Genomic DNA, 24,651 nt, shown 5'->3' with positions numbered 1-24,651 from the left:
GCATAAAGAAATTTGGAAAAATATACTTAATGCCATTTCCCAGAAGCTTTAGCTGTGCCTGAGATGACCATCAGTACAGCAGCAAGTGGGTGAAAGCATGCCCGGTGCAACAGAGTCTTGCCATCTCTTCTGTCAGAACACAAGCAGGGAATAGTTTTTCTAACCAATTTTTAGAGGAGGATCTTGGTTTCAAGCCAGGAGGTTGAAGGGTGAACAGAACACCACAGGGCTTGGTGCATAGGGAGAGTATTTTGTGCCACGTTCCCACATTTCCGTTCACTGTCCCAGCTATAGTCAGGTGGGAAAAAAAAGCAATGCTGTCTGTTCAGCCTGAATTCCAATTCCATATAATAGGCTGAGTTCTCTTCTGCTGAAGTATCTGGTGATGGGACAGAAGCCAGTGAGCTAACAACATCTGTGCCTCACAATGAACAACAGTTGGAGCCACCAAGAAACTGGCAGAGAGTGGGAATTTGCCCCAGACAGCACGAGATAAAGCAAGAAAGTCTTATTCCTCCTGCATTCCTTCTGCATCCTCCATGGCCATCTGCTGGGGAAAGCTGTCTGCTGGAATCCAGGGCTGCAAGGATGGGCTGAGGTGAGCGTGGGGTGGGAGCTGAAGAATGCGAGCAGACTGAGCAGGGGGTCACATCTGTGAGTACACAGACTTCCCAAAACGGGAACCAGGGCAGGATCACTTTTGGTTCAGACGTGTCCTGACCCTTATGCAACTGCTGTGAAGCATTGATCTTGTCCTGGTTTACAACCTGGAGGTAATTCAGAGATGCCCACAAAGTGGAAAATCCCAAGCCACAGACTCTAGAGTTAGTTTGTGTGCAGTTATATCTTTGTGTTTTGCTCTGGGATCAGCTAAAACTGCAGCAAAAACATTGGTAAAGACAGAAGGACACATTCAGTTGGTGCTGGTGCTGCCCATACAGTTCCTGTCACTAACATCCAGTGGGAAATCAGCGAGAGACGTCTCAGACAGCATTCAGAGGGAGATGCTCAGCACATCATCCACTGCTGTTTCATTTATCCTGAACACTTAAAACAAAATGTTGGGGCAACTACAGAGAGAACAAGGCTGAACATAGAAAAGTAAACTTTCTTTTCTTTTTCTATAATATTAATGGGCATATTATGTAATTTCCTTGGCTTACTGATCCAGCACTCTAGTTACAAGACAGGATGGGATTTCCTTGAGGTCATTCCCCCAAACTGTGTGAGTTGTTATTTTCCTGGCTCACCCACAAACAGAATGGCTTGCTCTTCTGAAATACTAATGTCCAACTGTTGAAAGATTTTGCCAATCAAAACATTGTGGCCTTACCCTGTTTTAATAATCTAAGGCATCAATCTCCCCTTTAGTATTTGTTTGATGTGTTCTGCACCCTGCTGAAATATCCCCTCCAGACCTCCCTGAGCTCAGGCTCTGATTGAAGAGAGATGCCATGCATCAGGCCTGCAGCTTTCTCTCTGAAATGTTTAGCAGGGGATGGTGGTAAAATGTATTTATTTTCATGTATTGAGGAAAGACCATATATTCCAGCCTCTTTTTTTTTTCCATCACTCAGAGATGGGCCTGAGGCCAAAACGGTGCTGCTAAGCTTGTTTTCTATTTAAAACCTTCATTTTTATTAATAACCCTTTACAGCCTACACACCAGCACTGCGGGAGTTGCATTTCCGTGTTATGTCATCGTGAACCGTTATGTATTTAATTCCTGTACCCACAAACCCATATGGACATCATTAAACACGTACCATACAGCATTAAAACTGTGTTCCATAAAGTGTGATTTAGAAAAAAAGAAAGAGCTATGAAGTGGGGATTTCTTTTTTTTTTTTTTTTCCTAAGGTCATGGGAAAACGGAGAAGTAGGGGAGAGAGAAAAGGTTCAGCAGTGCTGCAGGTTAGCTCACAGCTCTCCATGCCTGCAGACTGAAAACCCAGCCTGCCTTATCCACCACAGAAGATTAATTACCCAGGAACTCCAGGCTGGTGATGATGAAGTTCTGTTTGGCAGACCACAGAGACAACTTCTACAAAAATTACAGGTTACAAAACAGCAAAAAATCTTGGTAATTTTATTTCTGCCTAAGTTAGTTTTCCATGACTGTTCCTTTTCTCCCTAAGAATTCCCTCTAGCAAGGCAAAAGAGCAGGTTTCCCCATATTGCTGAGGGTCAGTTATCAGGGCCACTAACACATGTGAGGGTGGCACAGGGTTTGCTCCCAGTTTCTGTTCCAGCCCCAGACTGGCTCATCCTGGCTGTACTCTATGCAAACAGCTAGCCCAGCAATGAGGCAACTTGTGTACCTTCTGCCATCCCTCTGCTACCTCAAATGTGGTATGGTGGATGAAAATATATGGGGAAGGGAGAAAGTAATAGAAGAAATACATCAGAGAGCAAATAAAACCAATGAACAGAGTACCAGTGGGACAAACAGAATTAAGTGTAGCAATGCTGGGGGAGACAGCACAGAACATATTGAGAAAGAAGAAAACAATATCCAAGGGATGTAAGGATAATGAAAGAAACAAACAACCAGAGACAGCTAAAAATGACACAAGAAAAGATATGCCAACATGAGGGAGAGCAGCTGATGCAGTCAGGGATAAAGCACTCAGCTAAGAGAGGAAAAAGAAAGGAAGAGATAAGAACAAAGCACAATGTAAAAATGTCCTGTAAAAGATTTAGGTACATATGTAGAACAGGAGACCATAAGCAAATTGCCTACAACACACACTAGACATCTTCCAATGACCTAGTCCATTATACCAGAATGAGACCTGCCAAGGTCTCATGGTTTGATGGATGAATTCCCTCTGATCACAGAGCACGTGCTGGCTGAAGTGAACAGGCCACAGTGAAAATGGTATCAGACAGGATTTTACAGTGAGCATAGCTGAACAAAGGTGCTCCACACAGCCTTGTGCTTATTGCTTTCTCTCAGGGTGGCTGCTTTCCCTTATGGAGACTGTATTGATGCTTCATTGATTTTACAGCTACACAATTAAAAGGCCCCCTCAAAGACGCAGATGAAGATACATATCTAATTGCTTTCATGCCCTTTTTAGTTGGGTTTGGCATTTTTTAAATGAAAAGGTTGTAAAAATAAATGCATAAAAAGAGCATCCAGGGCACACACAAATTATTTGCCATATCAAACCTCTAAACGATCAGGCCAATTAAGTCTTTCTGCTGTTTTGTGATATGTGTCTTTATGAGTCTGAGAGTAAATTTTACCTACCCTCATCCCTTGAAAGCTGGTGATTTATTCCAGTTAAGTTATGTTTGCCCCACAGCCTGTGTGCACATACTCCACACCTGCCCACCTCCAGGCAAGAAAGAAGAACTAACATGATTTGCAGAGGGGGGCTACTGATGAAAGAACCTCCTTTGTATCCCAACCCTCTCCAGAAATTTTCATTCCCATCAGACAAACATACACATGCATACACACACAAATAACTCTGGGTGCATGTGTGCTCCCGTTGAATTCAATACAGTTACTCACTGTGTAGGAAACTACCCACGTGCATTAATGTCTGGGGGAGGAGGAGGCTGCTCTGGGGATGAGGCTGACAGCAAGTTTAATGTTATCTAGCTGCATTACTCTCGAGGTGAAATGTTTTTGACATGTGTCTCTGTTAGGTTGTGTCCTACTTCATTCAAAAATCAGGAATTTACTTTGATGTTTTGAAAATAAAGCCTTAAAAGAAGAAACAGACGTGGCAAAACTTTTTCAGGAAACCTGCAAAGGACCACTAGAGCCCTAAGCTGTTAAATGGGTTTAATTTTGTCTGTTTTGGGTAAGTCCTCTCTTAAACTGATCATCACATATTCTACTTACATGGTTCCATGGCATGTGAGTATATCTGAGCTGAATGAATCTGAAGTGGAGATAAGACTGGAGATTTTCTGAGCATATGTTAGGATAGACAAAACCACGTCAGAAAGCAGCATTTGTTTGTTAAAGCCCAAAATTCTCTGTTTGCTGATATTAATTCAATCTTCTCTCAAACACTGCTTATCCTGCCAGAGATCAGGATGTATCGGGCAATAAACCAGGGCTCAGTAGTTTATATGCTTGTCCACAAAAAAATTAAATATAAACTACTTGTCAGGAATCTGCAAGGACAAAATTTTCTGATTTATGAGGATGCTGAATGACTGAGCCAAGACCGTATGGGGAAAAAAAAAGTCTTAAGAGAAAGCAGGCAAAAAAGGAAGAAAAAAAAGTACTAATTATATAAATCACTGGAGACTGGCCTTCCATAAGAAGAAGGAGAAAGGGACTGCTCTTATGATCCCTATTTCATCCATTGCCTAACAATCCAAAAGCACATAACTTTCAAAGAACTGCATTTTTTTTCACAGGCTGGAAGCACCACAAAGCATCCTTCATCAGCCTGGCCTTTTGGCTGTTCTCCTTCTCCAAATGCAAATGCTACATCTGGAAAAAGCAGTAATCCTCTCTCCCGCCTGAAAGCCTCCTTTTATCTCCATTCTTCTCAGAACTCCTACTTCTCGCAACTACTCACTCTGACATACTACTTTATTGGAGGGATTCAAGGCTTTCTGCTCATCTGCTGAACGTCTGCCTCTTATTAAAACCCCAGCTCACCTCTGGAGCTCTCTCACTCGCTAGCAGGGGTCACCCTGCCCTCCCTCAGCCAAGCATCTTGTAACACAACCCCCTTCTGAACACTCAGATGAGCACGATAACAATGAACATTAACAGAAGCTTATTTATCAGGGCTGGCAAGAAAAGCATCTCATTAGCCGGGATGGCCTGTGCAGCTCCTCCTCCCCCAGGGGATGACACTGATGCATCAGGAACATTACCAAGGCCTTTAGTCCCACAGAGCCCCGCTTTGTGCATTGAGACGGCGGCAAACAATAAGAGAGCTTTCCACTGACCTCTCGCTGCAAGAGTTTACAGCTGTTTGCAGCGTTTCTGCAGTACCCTGGCCCTTGGCTTCACTGCAGAGATATGTGTGGAGGTGAAGGAACTAAGCCAGACCCAGCAAGATGCCTCAGCATCCAGGTCACCATCTGCGGGGACTGCAGAGGTTCTGGGCAAGCTGAAGAACCTTGCCATTGGGACTACAGAAAGTGCTGTTCTCTTACTGATATGCCACCCAAATTTAGGAGCTGTGTTGCTAAAATGTCCTGTCTTGTAGGAAGAAATGTACAACACTGGCAAGAAATACCAGTTCCCGCTACAGGAGTAAAAGTTGCCCCAGCTACTACTCATTTTGCTTTTGTCCTTGTTTTCAGGGGTTGATGACAGCCTTACACTCCACTTTCTGCTCCTGTGTTCTGAATAGCTGAACTGATTCTCCTCACTTGGGGTGAAAATTCACGGCACCACTGCCAGTGTCACAGTGCTGTGGCTGGGCTTTTTCACAGCAAACCCCTTCCTGCTACTCTTTTACTTCCCAAATATTCTCAATGCCCCAACCAAGGGTTGCACCAGGGATTATGCTTTAAGGCATTCATGGGGTTTTTTTTCTGCTTGCCAGGTGCTGGCACAGGAGAAAGGGACCATGCACATGGCTGATGCTCTCCCAGAGCTGCCTGCTGGAAGAGCTGAGGAATTATGTAGGCAACACCAGACACACCACAGGACTGCCAGAGGCAGATCAAGCCCCAACCCAGAGACCTGGGCACCACTGCAGAAGGGGTCACCTGCAAAGCTGTCTGCCAGATGTCTCTGTACATGTTTGTTCACTCCACAGCCATCCTGTTGCTCAGTAGGGCCAATGGAAACTATTTGATCTCAGTGATTTGGGACCACATTTCAACAGGAACTGAGAGGATCATTTTTGGTTAAATATTTTCATGAAAAGAAAGCTCCTCTTTTAGTCAAATTTAGAGGATAATCCACACCTCCACAAAACAGTGCGTTTTGAAATAAGATTAATTTAATTTTAGCATCCTCAAGAATTATGCAGCTTCCCTAGCAAGAGAGGAGGATGTTGGTGAGGTTCTAATCCTTAGGAAAAGGACCAGCAGTCTATCCAATGGGGAGCAGCAGAGACAGCAGCACTGCTAATTCACTAGTGCACCAGGAGAGCTTCAGGCCTCTGATGAGCACGGTCTCTGGCATGAGTCACTCACACTTCACTCCTAGCACGCCAGGATGAGAAAGGAAAAGGTTTATCTTTTAGATATGGTGCCCCAGCTGTCCTAATCCTACAGCTGTTGCCACGGTTGACTTCTCATAAAGCAAAATAGACTTTTTTGGTCGCCAACATTCAACTTCTTCCTTTATATTTTCAAGCACTAGTTCTCTCAGGTTACTGGTGATTTTTTGTGGTGGTTCCCAAATGAGCCTGAACTGCTCTGATTTTTCAAACCCACAAGACTGTAATTGAAAGCAAATGTAATCAGACATATACAATGGTCTGAGGTTTACCACAGTGCACTGCAGTCAGCATTACTGGAGTGGCGATTAAAACTCCTTGGAGCTGGGAAGTAAATACAGCTTGCAAGAACCCAGCAAATAACCAGCATTTATTAGATTATACTAAAGTATTGCAAAGCCACAGTCAATCCTCTATTCACTATACATCCAAGGTCTGTTTAAATGAACATCTTCCTGAGCTTAGGCCAATTCTTTTAAGACATGAACAGGGAAACAAGGAAAGAATTCTACTTCTAACGCAGCAAATTCTACAATCCTTACATCAGTGTCAATCTCAAATTGTCCATTACTGCCAGCAGCGTCATTCCAATCAAACTCTGGCATAACTGGAAAAAGAAAGAGGCTCAAAAACAAAGGGTATCTTTGAACCCAGACACATAGCTCTAGCTGGAGATAAGCAGTAGCAAATCCCTTCCATAAAACTTCCAAACAAGATGCAAGCATTAAAAGAGGGGGTGGTGCTGTGATGGGGGTTGGGGGAGTGGGGTGGTTAATTGAATTCCCACTGCCCTCTTCAGTCTGCACTTAAAAGCAGGTCTAGGGTTATCTGTGAAATTTCAATTAAATCAAAAGCTTTGATAACATGATAAGTCATTCCAGAGTTTGGAGTCAAAACACGTTGTTATTTGATCCTCTGCTTGTGTTTCTGGGAACAGCATGCATGAAAGACAGTCAGCAGCAGACCAGTCAGGAAGATGGAAAGGGTGGAAATGAATCTACTAATAGATCACTGTGTCTCCTTCAGCCAGAGCCACTTGAGGTCTGGTATTTTTTTATACATACAGAGTCCTAAAGCCACCCCATTTCTCAAGAGACAGAAGACAGAGCAAAAGAGATCACCTCGGATATGCGCATTACTCCAGGGGATGGCTCCCTACTGCCACAAAAGTTGTTTTTTTTCCCAGGCTTGCTATAAACAAGATTTTTACCTGCAACAGCATTGGGAGTTGAATGCAAATCTCTGGGACAGACACAAAACACTGAGCCCCGTGTATGTAATGGAATGGATTTCTAGCCCAAACTCTTTGGTGGCCCAAGATGAACAGGTAAAGACAGGTACACTGAAAAATAATAATATGAATCAACCAAGTCAGAACCAAAACCTATTTCTCATCTCAACAAAATGTAGGAGAGGCAGCAGCTCTCCAGAGAGACATGACTTGCTTTACCTGTTGTCCAGCAGTCTTTGGTTGCTAAGGCTTCCTCTCTCTGTTCAGAGGCAGCCACTGCATGCAAAGGGCAGTGCCAGAGACTCTCAAAGTCCTGTTTACTGAGGAACATCACCTCTACTTACCAGTGTTTAGACAGCAATGCTTCACCTTAAATAAATGTGAGATTTCAACTCCACCTTGCCTGTGGTGGTCAACAGCATTAAAATACATTGTGAGCAATGCCTTCCCTTGTCATATATAGTACAGCCTAAAAAAACCCTATCAAATGTAATGGGATGCCTTACCTTGCCGCCAAACAGTTCAAAATCACACACAAGGTCACACTAGGCATGTGTACGTGAGAAAAAAACTCCCTTTATAACCAGTGAGGCTACTGATCCTCAACAGTGCTAAAAACAAAGGGACTCTCCAGACAAGCAATGTCAAAATTACACAGCAATCAACAATAGGAAGAGCAGACAAGTGAAAAATCCCATCTGACCCCAGGCACCACTGGGGGATAACTTATCACCCTGGCAGCAACCACCCCATTGAGCATGTCTGTCCCTAGTGCCCTCCTCTTCAGAGTGAAAGATCTTCATTAAACAGTAGTGCAACCATATTATAGACACAGCAATGACAGGCTGTGTTCTTCTCTGATATAATCATACCTGCAGTGTAAGCTGCCTATTCTTGCTTTCCAGAGATGTGACACACAGAGGACAAGACAGGCTGTACTCAACTCTGTCATGTTAATAAATAGAAAACTCCACCCCAGCTCCTCCTGCCTGGCAGGTGATGAGTCAATGGTGACAGTGCGCAATTAACCTGCCAGCAGGGGCTCACCAGAGCAAGAAACCCAGATAAGAAAAGGAAGTCCCCATCCCTCGTCCTCTCCTCAGTTCCAGGCTTATCCACAAAGAACATCAGGACCAGACACTTCTCTCCCGCATGGAGATAAAGATCTCCTTTGTGTCTACCAGCACGGGCAATTCAAGCCTGTGGGCTGCAAACCAAGCATCACCTGCCTTTAAACAGAGAACTCCAGAAGATCCCGTGGCATTGAGCCAAACCTCTCTAGAATTGCATGCTCAAGGATAACTGGTACCTCAAATCCTCCACAACAAGCCTGATAATCTCTGAATCCAGTTATTTTGGTTCTGATCCAATCCTGCCTCATTAGACCAGGTTTCTCCCACTGCCATAAACTAATAAATTTACTGTTTTGACTTTCTAACTGGTTTTGCATGTAGGAGCACCAGCAGAACAAGCTTTCCTGACAGATTTTCAAAGTAATGTGTCTTCCAACACTGAGTGATGATGTTTTAAAACAAATTATTTTGTAACTGGTCATTTCTAAAACTGTATTATGGAAAGAATGGGGTTTCCTTACCAGCATCAAATCCTCTTAGCAAATCTCTGAAACCAAAACTCTGCAATCATTCTGCAGGTAGAGCGAGGAGATGCAAGAGGCCTTTACAACATCACAAAATAAATCAACGAGACAGTAAGGAGCAGATTTCCCAGTGCCCTGCATTAACCCCTCAGCTTCTCAAGAAAGAAGAAATTTTATGGTTTAAGCTAAACAGTAAGCAAACTATTACTTTCTAGGCTACAAAATAGGCATTGGCAAGTTATCAGCAGTGATTGTTCCTTTAGTATATGAGAAAAATTACTGGACAGGAAAAAAGCTCTTGAGCCAACAGGTGTGGCATTTAATTTTCTAAAGGCAACATCTCTGCATTTCAAAACCTCTCAATCACTACTCTTCTACAGTGAAAGAAAAAAAAATATTTTGAATTTGTGCTCATAAACAGTAAACTTTAACTAGCACTAACACTCTCTTGTGTTTCACCCAGCAAGGCAGTGTCCAGTGTCACTGCTGAAGCTCCTGGGTGTTGGCAGAGCACTAATCTCATTCTCATACTGATGAATTTCGAGTAAGTCTGTTTATTCTTAATCTACCCTGGGCCCATGACAGCATCCCAATTTTAAACCCTGCAGCCTGCTTATAACCAATCCAGGCAAAAGCTATTTCTGTACACTTGGCTGCCAGTGCCAAGTGTCAGTATATTAGACTGTCTTTGCTCCTCTCAGTTCTGTGTCCTTTCACAGTCAGGCCCAAAAGCATGAGCCAACCAAATGTGATACCCAAGGCAAAGGATAAAAGCTCATGTTGCTCCAGCTGCCATTTTTCTACAGGTTTTTTTTTCTGGTTGCTGAATCCATTTCATTTAGCATGCTTTCTGTTTTCCCCCAGGTTTATTGTTTGATATTTATCTACATGTAATTCCTTTTTTCATTTTCTGAAAGAGTAGCAAAAAAGATTCCAATCTTTTCCCAGGAAGGCTGAGTTATTTGCTTGTATCACCAATGCTGCAGCCAGTAGCAAATTTCAATACCCTCCATTTGATACTCCAGTCCAAATCAGTTTATATGCTACAAACAAAAGGGAAAGTCCCATGTGAAACTAAAGAAGAGAACGAGTAATGAATCTGTTATTTCCTTTTTTCCATTCCTGCATTGGCTTAGTTTATTTAAGATAAGGATCTCCAAGGGAGACCTTCCAGAGATCAGGAGAAGGGTTGAAAGGCAGTGCTCACAGGGGGAACTGCAGCCCCACCTGGCAGTGTCCCAGAGCCTGAGCTCCTGCTCGCCGGGTCACAGGGGCACAACTGGGAACCAGCCACACTTGCCTTCCCTGGCCCTGGGCTGAGTCCTGACCTCTCAGCCATGGGTTGTGACAGTCCCACGCTGTGAGCAGGACACTGTAAAGCACTTCTGAGATCTAAAAGCTCAAGAAACATTTTTTTCCACAAATTTAGGTGCTGAGGCCAAATATTACTAATAAATACAGCCCTAAACCAAGCACATTTCAGATAATAAACACAGGTGCTCTACTACACTGAGATGCTTGAAGAGGTGTGGTACCTAATTCCCAGTGAAATCAGTGAGAGCTGTGTGAAATTAGGAGTAGCCAAGCAAGGCTTTTGGCAATAACAGCCCTAACACATTATTGCATCCTTAGCTACCTAAACCTTGGTGAATAAATAATTCTTTGAGAATATTAAATTGTTCTTCCCTTCAAGACAGTGGGTTTTAACTGCCTTATCCTGTCAAAATCTTTAATCAGAACCTTTTCCTCTCTGCATTTGATAAATTACTTCCCAGGTTAAAAAAAAAAAAATCTAAGAAAAATAAAACCTCTATCTCTTTTCTGATTTTGCATTTCTTAGCAAAATTAATTTCCATTCTGCCTCTCTCAAGCGGAGCAGATTTCCCAAATAAAATGTGTGCATCGAACAGTCACAGTAACAGTGCCAAGTTTGGACTGTAATGCCAATTGTCATCGACTGGTGCTGACCACATTCCTAAATGATGTGGAAATTATCTCTATTGTAAGTCCTATAAGAAAGAGCAATCACAAAAAGAGCATTCCTTGTAGCACATCTGCTCAGAGAGTCAGCTGTGCAATGTATCGGGAAACACAATTCAAAAGTGATTAAAATATAAGTGAAATATAAGCAATGAACTGAAAGGCATGAAATGCAAGAGAAAATATTTTCATGATATCAAACAAATCAGAATAAATACAGATATTTCACACATGAAAAATTTTCCTCCTCTACCAATAGGTAATTGAATTGTTATTACAGAGCAGATCTGGGAAACAGAAATAATTGTATATAGACACAGTCATGCTTATGGATAGAAAATAGTGTATTAGGGAGCTGTGCTTTAGCACCAATACAATCATAAACTAAAGCAGCTTCCTTAACATGGTCACTCCATTACCCTAGCTATTTCTGTTCAGTACCCTTATCAGGAATTTGTAATACATGAAGATTAAGAGAGAATCCAGCTTCCATTTAACAGTGGCTGCCTGGCATCAGAGCATCCGAGTGTTAGACCAATATTTATTTGATAGAGATATGATCAGTAAAGCTCATGGCTACAGACCACAACAGGGTATATCTGTTCTTTAGTAAAGGCACCTTCAGCATTAACTCCATTTTCTGCATGAACCCTCATAATATGTCATATACCTATTAAGTCCCCTAGCTTTTTTGAATTTGCGTATTCTTTGAAAATTGCTTCATGATTCTTACTGGAAAATTATTCTCAGATATTGAACACTGCTTTAAATTCAGCTGATAATATTATCAGTGATGGTTTAAACAGAAATCTTGTTTGAGCCTGCATGCATTTCTGTAGGGGGAGGTATTGGAGAACTGAATCCTTGGCCCTTGATCTCCTCTTTAGACTGGATCTAGACACAAAGAAAAAACAAACTTTCACAAGATTGGTCTGGCTGTGATATTTTGAAACTCACTGCAAAAAAGCCCTAAAACCAGTAAACCATATGCAACGTCTAATTGATTAATCCTACTTTTTGGGTATTTCTGTTATTTCTAGTAAAGTAGAATCATTAAAAAAATTGGTTTCTGAGATTTTGTTTGTTGACTGTGAGCCCTGGCCTGACCTCAGCCTTGAATTTAAATCCCCAGCAGAAATCTGAAATTAATCTACCTCTGGTTTAGTTATCAGTAATTATAATCATTAACAGAAGCATCCAGTAAATGAATGGTTTTCAGTGACACGGTGTTTACTTAGAACAATGGATAAATAAAAACACACTTCCTTCTTACCTCATAGTGTCTTTTCCCATGGCAGTCCAGGACCTGGCCCTTACATGGGCATGGTAAAGAACACAAGCCCAGCCATGTGCCTAACAGACACAGGCATTTGCCCAAACACTAAAATGTCTCATAATGGAAACATAAGGAGTTGAAAACTGCTCCTCCTGTACCAGGGCCGATGGTTTGAAGCTTGCTTTCCCTGTGGCTAATCCAGGGGATGGAGTGAAAGCAGCGGAAACAGCTGCCCCGGAACACCATCACTGGAGCTCTCAGCCCTGCCTGGCACATCACTGCTCCCATGGCCAGCCAGCTCCCTTGCAAAAGCCATGCTTTCACCATGTGAAGCAGCCTGAGAACACTCCCAGACAATTCCACACAGGAATTTAGTGTTCTCCTATGGTCTCTCCCATGCCACATGAAGGAAACCTGCTGTTGGGAGTTATCTGGCCTGGAGCTATCTCCACCAGCAGGAGCAGGCTCAGAGGAGACTGTCAACCAGTACAAATGCTGAGATTTCTTGAGACATCTCTCCAGCTCTCTGCCTGTGAGCTGCTGTACCCAGGAGAGATTTAATGGGCTGGAAGAAAAACCTTCTGCCTATTGTCACAGGACTCGAAAGCCTGGACCATCACCAAAACAGGAAACAGAAAACCTAAGCTGTGAATCCAACCGAACAAATTGGCCGGATTATTAGAGCATTGGGAAAGCCCAGCTTTTATTACAGCTGGATTGTGAGCTGCTCAGCACTGCGGGCAGCCGGAGCACGGCAGCAGTCGGAAATGACTCTGTAGGGAGCAGCCGGCCAGCCAAACACGGCATAACCCGGACAGGACCGCACAGAGAAGCAGGGAGGAGGCAAGGGTAGGGCAGCTGAAGGGTTGTAAGGAAGCAGCCGGCGGCACATTTGTAAAAGTGCTGAAGGAACTACAGGGGAATTTTGGTGTCTTTCAGGATAATAGGAACAGAAGTGAAGAGCTCAGCTTTGTGGCTGAATTAATGCAGCACCACACAGATTACTGCACCATTGCAAGCCATGGTTCATCAATTAAAGGCATGGATACCTCTCTGCACACCCCAGCTGCAAGGTAAACTAGACATTTCTGTGTCTCCTCCCTCGAAGTTTAAGCTTCTGTGTATTTCTGTCTGGAAGCACATGCTTAGTCACTGACTCTCTGGGCTCAACAACCCAAATGCCCATGGGATTAAGGTTACACTCCTGAAAATTAGCTAGGTAATTAAACCCTAGGTCAGGCTTAGTCCTATGAGGGCAAGCTGCTGCAGAAAAACTGAGCAGGTCAACATGAAACTAAAGATCTCATTGTGCACAAAGAGGAGATATGAAGGCAGCACAAGCAATTCTGTTTGCTGCCCCTTGGTGGCTGAGTCTCTTGCTTATTGTACTTTAAGTTGAATGCCACGTCTATGCTGACAGTTCAACATACAAACCACCTCTGTGCTGAGGGCTAAAAGAAGCAGCTGAAGAAATAGATAAAATATTTAGGATAGTCTAGATGATGACTCCAGGCTACAGCCCTACCTCCAGTGAGAGGAATGATGAACCATCAGGTCCAGGGAAGACTGAATTCACAGGGTTTGAGCACCACTGGCTCACTGTTTCTGGAGGGGCTTGGCAGAGTAACAAAACAAGGGAATAAATTGGGATTTCTCTGGAATTATGCTCTTTCCTGCAGCGCCTGCTGAGGTTCAGAATCACCCTGGAGGTGTCCTTCCCCCGGACCCTACACAGTGGTCCAGTGAGCCTCAGATCTGCTCCCTTCCCCCTCAGTTCACAGAAGAAAAACATTAAGATGTTTCCATTGGCTTTTACATCATCTTTTTGTAGAGACTAATCTTCACTTTCAACAATACATCTTTTGTGAAGCACTCCCAGCAGAAACCTTAGACACCTTCCCTAAGATCTGTTTGCTTACAGAAGACGAGGTAGGATTTGTTTAAACCCAGCTAGATTAATGTCTTGCAGACATTAGTGAAGTGAGATTTAATCAGGTTATTGGTCTACATTTTCCAGGGAAATAAATCACACTTATTACTAGGTTGGAATAGGATGCAAGCTTGGGCTGAGAACATTTAGTCTTTTTTGTCTTTCCAGAGGGGAATGAAGGGATAACTTGAAAATTCCTGCAAGGCTGTCAAACAGGCCCTCTACAACTCTGAGTAGGGACAAGGACTCAAGCTGTAATGGTTAGTGCACATCTTGGGGTGGGCCTGGGTCCCAGTCTCCTGCCTTGCAGAGTTGCTGTAGGGTCTGCATTAGTACAGAAAGCAGACAGGAGTTTTCAAGCATACTCATAACATCCATTTGAGATCCTCCATGTGAACTCTTTCGTAACTCTTGGGACCTAACTCCTCTTCTGGGTGTCTGTTTCTGCCTGGCACACAGGGATGTGTCTTTGCATCACAAATGGGGTGTTGTGGGAACAAGCAAACTTTGCAAACCTCCTTGCAGACCCTAAAAGGAAACAGTGATAATCAGCAGGTCTCAGAGCGTGGCAGGCTTATTTTGTTGCAACGTTTTCTAAGTTTGCAATACGTATTTAACAATGAACAACCAACTATATTTATTCTCACCAAACATTTTCCTAAAACAAGACTAGGTAGGAAATAAAAAAGCAACTCTTTATCCAGAGTTTGGTTTTAAAACTGCTCTTTCCTTCATTCATGAAACAAAAAAACCCTTTGCTGTCAGTGATGCTAGCAGTGTTTTCTTTAGTACACATGTTAATCCATCTCCTTGTATAAACCCATGCATGTGCAAGAAACAAAGTCTGGGAAATCAAATTGCAAAGGTCCTCTTCTCTTTTTCACCAGCATAGGAGCAGACAGCTGAAGCCAATACAAATCTTTCCAATAACTACAGGTTTGCATGTGCTGAAGTGCCCAAAGCCCATGAGCTTTGCATCCACTTCCCCTTATCCAGTGGACTGTGCAAACACAGGAGAAAGCAAATTATGGTAAGACAGCCTGCAATCAAGTTTCAAATCATGCAACAAAAGAGCACAAAACACAATGGGACCAAGTAAAAATCTTATTGCAGAGTACAATAAAATACATCCTGTTTGGGATGAAAGAGAAAAGGAAATGCCAGGCAAGGCAGCACTGTTGCTTGTAAATACCCTCCTGCCAACGCTTTCCCTGGATAAATTAGCCCTATGAACCCTAACTGCATCAGCATGAATCAGCCTGTCTGCTCCAAGGCAAAGGCTATGATTCTGATTTGTGTTTAATGGGAACTCTTTCCCTCCTCCTTTTCTTGGCTTCCTGCTTGGAAAGAATAGACTCTCCAGAGACAATTTTGGATCTGGACCACAATCTTGCTCCCTACCGATAACTAAGTATCTCTGGGCAGGAGTACATTTAAAGAAGCAGCTGGTAATTATGAGCCAAGTGCTTACTGGCAGGATTTCCCCCTGCTACTGAGCCAATGCTTTTTGGGAACTAAATGACTCTTTGGTGATAACTATCAGGTAAAACCCACAAACCAGGGGAGGTTCCCTCATTAGAACCATGAGCAAGAAATAATGTAAAGGTGGGTGAAGGATGGCTGAAAATTGTGTCTGAGGCTTGCTTGACTTCCCTGTCCTCCACTCACCCAAAGTGGTGTTGTGTAACTGCTGGGCATTTTCTAGGTAGTGCTTGAAAGCCACAAAATATGTTCCCACGTCTACAGTAGTAATAAAAACAAATGACCTTTTCCTTCCAGCTAATCAAATGTACTGAGCAGCACTGGAAAACCATCAAAACACTTACTCTTTTGGAGGGTTAAGGTCTTCTGGGCGAGCCTCGAAGAACCTGAAGACTTCATCACACTGTGAAATATGGGGAGGGAGCCGAACCAGTGCCTGCAAAACAAAACAGAGAGCGAGAAGCACTTAGACATAAGCCAAGTTTGAAACATGGCCTCAAACACCTAAACTACCAAGCATGAGGAGGCAAAACAGTCCTGGCAGTGGGAAAGGAATACCAAAGAACAGCAGCACGCCTGGCTGCTTACCTGAGAAGAAAGCAAACAGCAAGCCTTGACTGCAAATGTCAGTTAGGAAGCAATCAATTCACACAAGCAACAGTTCTTAGAATCAGCCAATGAAATTTATTTTGCCATGTGCTCAAGAGCAGAATTGGGTCCACAAGTGCAAAACCATGACACTGCACAGATAAGTGCTCTGTGGCTGGGACAGTCTGTGATATGGGCTTGCACAGCACCCCAAACACTGAGATTATGGCTTACAGGCCCTATGTCAATGCACACAAATTCAACACCCACTAAGACAACAGATTAATGTGCTCCATAAAGCTTTCCATTAAGCACTGTCCACACAAAAAGCAGAGTTTACTAAAAAAAACCCCATAACCAAACCAAACAACAATTTGCTTCTAAATTAACAGGAAAGGAAGTTTGATTAAGTGTCTGAAAAAACCAAATCAAACCAAACCAAAACACAGAGAGGCTTTTTCTGCATGAAGAAGGTTGCACAGCACATCCTGACTAACAATGTCTGTGCACTCGCCTTGGCAGAGGGATGTAGCCCTTTGTCACCTTCAGCAATATATCAGTACAGTCTGGGCATCAACCACATTATGGTGAAGTATACTGGAAAGCAAGACCTAAAACAAGGCAAGCACACAAGGGAGAAACATGCTATGAATTTGCCGTTCAGAATCTAGAGCTTTACGGTGCCAGAAGTCAAAGAGCTGTGCCCAGCCCACAGAGATGGGCAGCAGCTCTCAGTGATGTGACTCTGAGACTGCCTCCAGAAATGACAAAGCAGGAGAGGAAAAGAGGCTGGACTTTACCTCCTCCTGCACCAAGTTATGCTGAAAATAGGCCACAGGTTAAATATAGACCAAGCTTCTTAGAGTTGCTGTAAACCTGTTTGACAAAATGAGATTGTCTGGCTCTTCTCCTAGTTGAAAGTAGGACAAACAATCTTGAAAGATGGATGAAAAACTGCACCAGAACTAAATGAAGATGCATTAGGGTGAACAGGTTATATTAACCATGAGACATCTGACTGATCTTGGTCAGACACACCAGAAGGTTCAACCAAAGCACAAAGCCAGGACAGGGCAGTTGGTTACCATCATAGCTGGTTTTAACCAGGCTTTAGAAGTGGCTACATTTGCTTGAGGATGTGAAAGAAAAGAACTGGAAAAATCCTGCTGTGAAACTGCAGGTCTCTAGTATTAGATGATGGGGTCTTGTTTTGAGGTGTTCAGAAATTCAAAGTCAAATGCTTCCACATCTACAGCTCTCCTTTCCTTTGTTTTTGTTATAAAAACATCAGGAAAATCCATATGGTATCACTATGCCTGTGAAAAATGAGGCTCTGGCCTTTGGTCATGTGGAATTGCACTACAGAGCTGGAAAAGATGCCTTGCAAAAAGGAGGAAGCATCAGATGCAGAAGCTGGGCAAAGCTTGCTGGGTCCAAGTGCCAGGGTGAGCACCAGTGGCTGCTGCACTAAGGCAGGATGAAACAGAACAGCTGGAAAACACAAACACTTTCATGGGAACAAAGGATGCCCTGGTCTCCACCTCTGTTTGTTCAAACTTGCTTAAAAGTGTAACAAAGGTGTGAGCTCTGCCTTTATACCTACTGTAAATAAATACATGCATCCAGCTGGCAAACCAGGAATAACACTAGGAAGTCAGGAAGTGCCCAGGAATAGTAATGATCACAGCATGTTGAAAGAGAAACGCCTCACCAGCATGGGCTAACAAGAACGTAAACAACATTTATTCATCTGCACCCCAAGCAAGAGACAGCAAAGCAATGCTGTCTAGCCTACAGTGGATGGAGCTGATATTTAGTGCTGGCTCTACTACTCACACCCTTTTTGGTTAGGGTAGGTTACTTAACCTCTTTTCATCAAACTCAGCTGGGATATATCTTCAGTTACCCCTTACAATGCTAAGCAATAACACTTACTAATCTGCAGAAAGGTTAGGAGGCTCAGATATTCAATATCTACAGTGTATTTTGAAATCCCAAAGGGCTCAATCTCACACAGTCAATGGGGCAAGAGCAAGCACTGCAAACGATACGTATCATTACTAGAGAAACACAAACACCCGAGTTACACCCATTGCGGGGGGTCCTGGACATCAGACGCCTTCTCAAAGAGTCACCACTTCCCCACAGGCCACAGGTGCTCACCCTTCCCAAGAACCAGGCTCCAGATGTCAATACTGAGCTGGAGCACAGAGTGGGTTTTCAGTGATGGAGGAATGCAAAGCTGCTGTGGAGATTTTTGTTTCTAAATCAAGGGAAGCTTTGGGAAATCTGAACCCCCTGAAGTGGTGGTTGACTGCCTGGAAATCCCCAGAAGCACTACGGTCCTGCTGAGCTAAAGAGGGATAACTGAAAAGCACCCCACTGACTCCAGTCTTTTGCAGGGAGTGGATAAAAATCAGCCAGTCATTTCCACACCCAGACATCCACCTTCCCACCCTGGGGCAGGGCTGGCTCTTCTGCTTCTGAATCATCTCCCAATGTGCTGCAATTTCCAGCATTATTCACAGAGATGGACTGAAATCCACCCCATAGTAACTTGCCATTGCATGTTTTTCTGGAAGCTCAGGTGTAAAGTCCAACCAGTCAATTTTTACTTTTTTTTTTTTTTTTTCAAAGGAACAAAACCCAAAGAAATGATTAAAAAAAAAAAAAAGGTCCAACCAAAAGGGTATAAAACCAATCAGGATACTTCTAATAATTTTTGAATAGCAGCAGGGAGCAGTGACACTGTTTAATGAGACAAGTGTCTCTTCAGGAAATACACAACATTCACCATGAACAAGTCAAGGCCAACATGATTCCGGTGAGCAAACAAAAAGTGCATTGAGGAGATGAGGGACACCACTGTCACTCTGCAAGGGGAAATGCAAGCTTCTGGCATTTCCAGCAAGACAGTTCCAGGACAGAGCTGCAATAGCCTGAAGGAAAGACTGCAAGGGTCAAGGGAAGAGGCACAAAGACAAAGAGGAATACAAAAGACAGGAAGGACAGGGAAGTGACATTCTTCTGGGGATGTGGAAACCCGAGGTAAATGCACTCAGCTACAAACAGCAAACATCGAGGAACAGCAAGGAACTTGCACAGGAAAGGTGAGAGATAAAAAGTGCCAGCAAGCAGAATTCAGCCTTGCTCAAGCATAAAGTACTATCAATAATAGCATGTTTCCTTACTTGGCATGCACAGGTGGACGTGCTCTGCTCAGCCCTCACGCATCTCTCAGGAGATAGGCTTTTATGTGTCATTCCAGTAATGATGTCTGCCTCTATATTACGGGTTACAGTCTTGCAGAGCAGGTGACTTGAAAGGCTATTGAAAAGCTGTAACATTAGTCAGGGTGTGAGCAGGGATGCTGGGGATGGCCAGCTACTCTGAGAGCACCAGCCCACCTGTGGAAAGCTGCTGTGTGCCACACACAGCAATCAAAGCCAGCAGAGCACCAAGCGCAGGCAGGGGTTCGTTGCTTAAGGTTACCTGAACTGGAAGCTGCTCTGGGGGATTGTATCACAGCTCAAAGGCTTCATGGAATACATGGAATAAAACCCTGCAGGCACTCGTAACGATGCGTTGAGTGCTGTGGGGTTGCATTTATGCAGATACGTTTATAAAACACTGATGCACAGATGTGTATATGGAGAGATGCAGAGCACACGTGTGTGTATACATGCACAGAATGGTATTCCCCCCACTGAGCTTCATGTGTCTTAACTGGGAGACTGGTCACACTTGTCTAACAACTTGTATCATTGCTGGAGAAAGAGCATCATCTTCAGAGGGTGCTTTGTCTACCCCCTGCCACGGGTGTTTAGCTGTGGAAGGGGTAGAGGTATGTCTGGATAGAGAGAGAAATGTCTGTGTACTTGTCGGCGTGTCTGTCTTGACAGGTTCATGGATTGACCTTTGAAAGAGAGACCAAGAGGGACGTAAGTATGCTTGGGAAGTATGGTCTCTCCAATAGTGAACATTAATAAAAGAATGACCAGTACATCCTGGCACTCAAGTGACTTGCTCATTTAAGTTTTATCCATGTGGAGTCCATTTGGGTACTCAAGCCTCACTGCAGAAAACCCCCTAAGCTTCTACTTAAAGCCATATCCAGCTTTATGGGACAGCATGAAGGCACGTGACAAATCCAGGTTAGTGCTTATAACAATGGGACGTTGCATCTTAAGGTCTTCCCTGCACAAAGACGCTTCCCTCAATTAGGATCAACACACACAAACATGGAAGTCAGCAAATTCTGGCCTCTATCTTCCCAGAGGGCTGTGAAAGGACAAAGCTATGGCTTTGTGAAACACTGACCTGAAAGGTCTTTCTTGAAGACAGGATGGTAGGTACTAGACAAACACCAGAGGTGTGTTTGAGAGATCAAAAGCCTCATAAATAAAATGCCCCTCGGGAAGGGAGGTCTATGAAGTTGCTCTTTCTTTCGCATTGGCAGAAATTCCTAAACAAATTTAGAAAATCAGGCCCAATGAGCCCAGAAGACCTTAAATCACACTAAACTAATTCCAAGCCTACAGTTAAGACAGAAATCATCCAGAGAGACTAATTCCAGTGGGCAGCACACATTTACTGGCTAAACACAGTTTGTTTGGTAACTCACTCAGGTTACCAGTAAGGACATCCAGACTCTGCACTTTCATGTTTACAGATGAGAAAACTCCTGGAAATCTTCCTGCATAGCCCACTCCTCTTGTTTTCATTGCAACTTCAAAGTTTCTTGCAGCCTTAGCAAAACCACTGGCCTAGTTACCTCTGTGACGGCATTTCTCTAAGCTGCCACAATGCACTGGGAATAACCCAGGTATGAGGGGAACCGAGGTTGAAGCTGTAGGGTCCAGAGGCATCCTGCCCTGGATCCCTGGATACAGAATCTTCTGCAGATCTCCCCTTACTGCCAAGTATCCCCACAAACTCTAAGAGAGTGTCTGTCTGCTCCTGGCACAGAAACCACAAACACATCCACACAGCAGGAGTAAGACCTGCTTCTCAGCCATGCAAATTGTCACACTGACAGACAGTCTGCAAAAACAAGACAACAAATGGTCAAACATTTGCATCCCCCATTTGTGCTTTGGCTTTCCAGGACAGGTGAAATGGACAGAGAACTCATATCTAAAAAAAAAAAAAAAAAAAAAAAAAAAGCAATGAACTTTAGATTTGAACCTGCCTCCCTCCTGTGCTGCCACGCAGATTCCAGTGGACAGAGGTCTATTGTTTTGTTTATTCATTTTATTATCCCACGTCACATTTACTCCATCAGCTTCACCCACATCATTCCAGCACAATTCTCTAATTTTTTCAAATTTGTCAGCCTACCCATTTGAGCAGTAACATGGGACATAAGCTTTGAACTCTTATGGAAGCAGGACTGAACTCGTCAAAATTATGCTCTTGCTCTACAGTTCCATACAGTTCTCTAAAGAGTCAAAGTATCCACTAGAGAGGGGTAGAAAAGCAGAAAATGTGTACAAAGGCAAATTGAATACAAATTACAGTAAACTGCAAGCAAAATAAAAAGGCACTACATCAGGCACAAGAGACATATGTGCCAGAGACCACTGGAATAATGTTCTGGAGAAGTCACTGAAGGTTTGTGATACTCAGTGCTGAGAACCACTGTGGCTGCTACTGGAGGCAGGAAACACTGGGCTGGGGTAAACTGGGCTAATCCAACTCTGCAGAGTCTCTGTTCACAAAAGCAGCATCTGTCAATACATGGATTAAGTAAACAGCTTGGCTTCAGGGACATACTCAGCCATGTCTGGGCAGCAGCAGCAGATCTGAACCAAAGTGAAACCATTCTATGATGCTACAGCCTGAGCCAGACTTCTCCAAGAGAGAGAAAAGGAAATGAGGAGAGCAGGAATCACAGCACCACAGTGTCAATGAAAATGCCATCAGCCACAGCACATCTCTTGGCCATGACCAGTGGAGCCCCAGCAGGCCTGGCTGGGTCAGGTCAGGAATGTCTGGGGCACAGACAATGGAGTCCCAGAGAACCAGCTGCCCCTGGTCACTGCTTTCACTGCTGGACAAGAAAGTCCCTGCTTTCCCCACCATGCATCTGCTGGGTGAAGCCTGACATCAGCCAGCCCTTGCTGCTCCAGTCACTGGCAGTTCCTGTCTGAAGGGTGGCTGGGGACCCAGTGAGACCCTTCATATTTCAGGAAGAGCCATTTGGCTGCCAGCAGGAAGACAGTACACTAATTGTCACACAAGAAAGCCTGATCTCATGAGAGAAGACTTTAATCACAGCTTCCTCACCCGGGGGTGCAGATGGCATGGGTTTCACCACCACCACCACCCCAGCACGCCTCAGGCACTTTGGCAATCTGCTTCCAATTCTGGATGAGCAAACGTCTGACTGGAGAAGTTCTTGGGAATGCTTTTTCCCCCCCTCCACCTGCTCCTCTGTCTTTCTCAAAATGGAAAGAAAACCTCAAGGGAAATAGAAGGAAGTCTGGGGTTGAAATAATGTGCTGACAGACTCAATACCTCTGCAAAAACTGGGAATCCTACTTGCTTAGAAATGACTTTTATTCTACAGACAGAGAATTAATTATCGTCAAACCATAAACTCCAGGCTAGAAAGAGAAGATTAGGTGGCTTAATCTTCTTCTCAACAGAGTCATGCTTTTCTGTCCAGCAATAAATTTCCAGGCTTTCACTCATGAGAAGCACCGCTGGAAGACATGGGTCCACCCTCAGTGCTGCACTAGCCACCGTGGTCCTTCATGTGGCACCAGGGGACAGACAGGCAGAAAACAGAAGAAAACACCACCTAAGTTGTGCCACTCTGCCTGCTCAACTCCTGAATCATCGAGGTTGATATAGAAATAAAATCCACATTTAGGGCAGGTGAGGCTTAAAGCCTTTACTGAGCGAATGAGGCACCAAACCAGTACATAAAGTTTGCCAGGGAAAATGCTGCCAGGACCCTGGGAGCAAACAGCAGCCTGTTTCCACCTGCCCTGTTAGTATTGGTGGTGTTTGGGAAGGACCATCCTTTCCTGTGATGGATGTGAGCACTATCCAGCAAGGAAATGCCAGCAGTGGTGGTGGCCCTGAGCCCCCCAGGCAGGAGGGCTGCCCTGCACTCCCCAGAGCCCTTACCCTGCAGTACTCATCGATGGGCTTCAGCCTCTTCACTGCTACGTCTCGGACATGGCTCCTCCGGAACAGGATCTTGCCTGAGGAGAGAACACATGAAAGGGCAGGGTTAGGGGCATCACCCGCCATGTGGGATAGCACAGCAGCACCAAGCAGGCAGGTCAGCAGACAAAGTTCCATCCCTGGCTCCAACCATGGCTGTCACCATGAAACCTGGATGACTGCCACCACAGTCCTGCCCTGTGTGAGCAGAGGCTTCCTGCCTCTGGAAGGGACACAGAGACTGATGGGACAGAGCAGGAGGGTTCTGATTTCATCCTGTAGATAACACAAAAGGTTTTGGTTCCCTTGTAGTGATGGCACTATCCTGGAACGGACTGACACTATGTTTTGACTCGCTCCTAATTCAGGGTCACTTTGGCACATTCATGCTGGCTGTGCAGGAAGCATCACTGTGCTCCATCTGCTCCCCACTCAGCTGCCTCCCACTGTGGATGCTCCTGTCCTTCCAGGCAGACAAACCACACACCCAGCTCAGGAGTAAATACAAGACTGCTGGTGACAGAGCCCTTATAAATCTACACAGAGAAACCAAATAAAAGAAGAAAAATAAACAAACTCTTTTTTTTCTAAACTAAAAAAAAAAAAAAAATAACCCCCATGTCCTTACTGGATGACATTTCTGTAAGCAGTTAAGATTAAATAAACAACCGGGTTTTGTGTGAAACTGATTGTAACAAAGTTTATCAAAATAATCTAGGAACTGAGTTTCCCCACACACAAGGATGTCATAGAGTTGGTATTTTTTTGGCTAGAAGGGATTATATCTTCATATCCTTTTTTGGTGGTTTTCTTCTCTTTTCCTTTTGTGCTATATTTCTTTTAATATAATGAGACAAGAATAAATTGTATGTTCTCCTTGTGGTAGAAGAAAACAGTATCTGCCAGCATTATTTAGTCCATGAAATGTCTATGAAAAAAACCCACAACACCTATACCACACCCTGCTCCAAACTTCTTCTGCCAACAGGCAAATAAGATACTCATTCACAGATTGTAAGACAAGAAACTGGACTAAGAAATCAAATCAGATCCAAAATCTGAATACGTAGCTTTGGCTTCATCTGATTACACAGTCTGAGAGGTTAATGAAATGGCAGGCTTTGACAGTCCAGTAGCAAAGGCTCTAAGTCACCCCCAGACACTGCCCCTTTTGGTTGCCTTTTCCTCCAGTGCTGCTAATCTGGAAGGTGTTAAAGCCTTTTGTTTCAGACA

General features: G+C 43.9%; 1 protein-coding gene across 3 annotated transcripts in view; it reads right to left on the bottom strand.

The window, feature by feature from the left end:
- The window catches only part of SH3PXD2A (SH3 and PX domains 2A), a 248,717-nt gene that overhangs the window by 124,585 nt on the left and 99,481 nt on the right, over positions 1-24,651 (bottom strand). For all 3 annotated transcript variants that reach the window (XM_066190976.1, XM_066190978.1, XM_066190977.1), the window contains exons 4-5: positions 23,380-23,456; positions 15,999-16,090 (exon numbers count right to left, since the gene is read on the bottom strand). In XM_066190976.1, coding sequence (XP_066047073.1) covers positions 15,999-16,090; positions 23,380-23,456 — 169 coding nt within the window. The remainder of the gene's footprint in view (positions 1-15,998; positions 16,091-23,379; positions 23,457-24,651) is intronic.

Source organism: Chamaea fasciata, unplaced genomic scaffold (genome assembly GCF_029207755.1).
Source record: "Chamaea fasciata isolate MVZ Bird 193981 ecotype frontalis unplaced genomic scaffold, bChaFas1.0.hap1 SCAF_9, whole genome shotgun sequence".
In the NCBI taxonomy this organism is placed as follows: Eukaryota; Metazoa; Chordata; class Aves; order Passeriformes; family Sylviidae; genus Chamaea; species Chamaea fasciata.
This window is presented reverse-complemented; position numbering and strand designations above follow the sequence as displayed.